This window comes from Zingiber officinale, chromosome 5B, assembly GCF_018446385.1.
Source record: "Zingiber officinale cultivar Zhangliang chromosome 5B, Zo_v1.1, whole genome shotgun sequence".
NCBI lineage: Eukaryota > Viridiplantae > Streptophyta > Magnoliopsida > Zingiberales > Zingiberaceae > Zingiber > Zingiber officinale.
The window spans coordinates 31,014,271-31,016,905 of record NC_055995.1 but is presented as its reverse complement, the minus strand read 5'-3'; the positions used below and the strand labels follow the sequence as shown (position 1 = coordinate 31,016,905).

Sequence of the window (2,635 nt, the reverse complement as noted above, 5' to 3'; positions counted from 1 at the left end):
TCGCGTTGCCTTGGATCGTCCAAAAAATGAATGGAGCCTTTTGAAACAAATCTATTTAAATTTCCTTCCCTAGGAATCATTACTCCTCCTGTCTCTTTCCCACAGCGCAGTACCATATCATTTACCATGCATGCACATGCATGCATGTCCAAGCCCAGTGCAGGTGCAGTGCGGTGCAGTCCGTGCGTGGTTGGATTCTGAGGCCGACCTATTTCACCGTGCCTTGCCCCACAGCCGCTGAACAATCCGAGGCCGCAGCAGCGGTGGAGTTATGGAATTTTGCGAGTCCCAAGGCGCCAGGAGAGGACCTTCGCTGTTGCGCTGCGCTGCGTTGCGTTGCGTTGCGTTGCATGCAGTAAAAGCAAACAGTGCAGCGGTGGTGGCCTTTCCGAAGGCAAGCTTTCGACAAGGACACACAGCTAGCACGCCCCTCCCTCTGCCTAATTTCTTCGTTTACCTTTCGGGTCCTGTCGCGATGCTACTACTATCGATAGCAGTAGAGATTCTTGCCTGGCGTTAGGGGCGGGAATATAATATTCATTATATTAATCCATTTATTTCAACATCTCTGAATTAACTCTCTCTGCCCACTGATACGGTGGTCAAAAAGTTCCGGCGAAGCGAATCAACTGAATTAAATTGAAATTTGATTTTTAAATACAATATTATTATAAAATTGATTTTTAAAAGTCAACATCATAATTTAATTAATTTGTTTTTTAATCGATATTTAATCAGTTATGATTTTTACTGAGAAGATCAGTGTTATTATTATTTTTTTTTAAAAAATAATTTATTCGATTTAAATCAATTTTGAACCGATTTCTTAACGCACTCTCCGATTTTGTTGAACGTTTACTTGAGCTAGGAGTCATTGGAAAATTAAATATTAATGAGTGTAGTAGATAAGAGTTAGCGTGCATGTCGTCTGCCTGCGTCTGCGTTCCTTGTCCTCCCTGTTTGCTTGACCGCCACTCACCACGCGTCCTCACCTCATATGCGAATGCCTATTCCGTCGAATCCAAACTCCCAACAAATATATTAATGATTGAATTTGCAGCGCGTTCAATCCATTGATGGATTAATGGGATTGATTGAATCGGTTTTGATGTTGCGTACGTCCTGCTCCTTGCAGAGCGCTGTGTGTGTTTCTTCTCCGTATAAATAGACGGCCTTGGCAGCCTCTCTCTGGCCCTATTTTTGCCAGGGAGAAGAGGGTAGCATGGCGCTGCAGTCCCAGCAGCATCCCTCCAATTGTTCCTTCCTGATGGAGCTCCGCAGCGGTGCTGCTGCGGTGGATGAGCTTCGGATGATGCAGGAGCTGCGCCAACTGCTCGACGACGCTGCCGTCGACCTCAGCGACCCCCAGAGCGAGCTCACCTGTAACGCCTCGGCCATGAGGACGAAGCGGCCGCGAGAGGAGGCAGCGGCGGATGACCATCTCGACTGTAACCAATTCTTCGGCTTCGTGTCGCCGGTGGCTCCGTTCTGTGATCCCAGTTCGCTCTCTGCCGTTGTCGGTGCTGGCTGTGAGCAGAGCCACCGCTTGGGCGAGTGTGAGTATCCCTCCACCAGCGGTCGTCCTGCTGCATTTCCTCTCTCCCGGGACCTCGCCTCCCTCCTCTGCCAGCAAACTATCGAGATCGACGCCCTTCTCCGCCTCCAGGTACTGAATCAATATCTCTCTGTTTTTTTCCTCTGTTTTTTCCCCGTTGTCTAAGTCGTTGCTTACGCATGCAGACGGAGAGAATGAGGAGTGGATTGGAGGAGACGCAGAGGAGGCACCTCAAGGCCCTGGTTTGGGGTGTCGAGCAGAGGGCGGCGAAGCGCCTCCGAGAGAAGGAAGTCGAGCTAGAGAAGGCGCGGCAGCAGAACGCGGAGCTGGAGGAGCGGGTGCGGCAGGCGAGTGCGGAGACCCAGATGTGGGTCACCGTGGCCAAGAACAACGAGACCGTCGCCGCCAGCCTCCGCGCCAGCCTCGACCAGGCCCTGCTCCAGATCGCAGCCGCCGCGCAGGTCAAGGAAGGCTACGGCGACACCGAGGACGACGACGCACAGTCTACCTACTCACCGAGACCCGCCGCAGCCAAATCCAACCGCGCGGAATCTCCGGACGCATGCCGCAGGTGCACCTCGTGCAGCCGGCTGCAGGCATCCGTTCTGCTGCTCCCCTGCAGTCACCTCTGCCTCTGCCGCGACTGCTCACCCAAGGTCGGCGCGTGCCCCGTGTGCGGCGCCGGCAAAAACGCCTCAATTCACGTATCCACGCCGTGAAAAAAGCACCATCACATCTCTCTTTCTTTCTCAAAATTTCGGTTAATCATCTCTGCGACGCGGTCTCGTTCATTGTAAGGCTCCTCCTCCTCCCACCAATGGACATATCGTTCATTAATTCCTCATTCAATTTTTCTTAATCATGCTGCATGAAGTTGATACTGAAATCTAAACAATGGACTGGGCATGTGAAATGGCTGCGCTGGACCTTGCAATCCTGATAAACAAATGCCACGAAGCATTGCTGCCTGGTGGAAGTCAGTCAGTCACAGGTTGATTGTCCTGATTCTCTCGCCTACACTCCACGGTCGCATTTAGTCTGGTTTAATATAATATTTCCCATCTTTCGAGCTCATCCAGT

The 2,635-nt window shown here is 51.4% G+C and overlaps 1 protein-coding gene across 1 annotated transcript; it reads left to right on the top strand.

The window, feature by feature from the left end:
- The first annotated feature begins 1,089 nt into the window (after window positions 1-1,089).
- On the top strand, window positions 1,090-2,417 carry LOC121984318 (probable BOI-related E3 ubiquitin-protein ligase 2). The gene is made up of 2 exons (XM_042537198.1): window positions 1,090-1,666; window positions 1,741-2,417. Exons 1-2 carry the CDS (start codon window positions 1,223-1,225, stop codon window positions 2,272-2,274), a joined length of 978 nt encoding a protein of 325 aa, XP_042393132.1. The 5' UTR covers window positions 1,090-1,222; the 3' UTR covers window positions 2,275-2,417.
- Window positions 2,418-2,635: the final 218 nt, after the last annotated feature.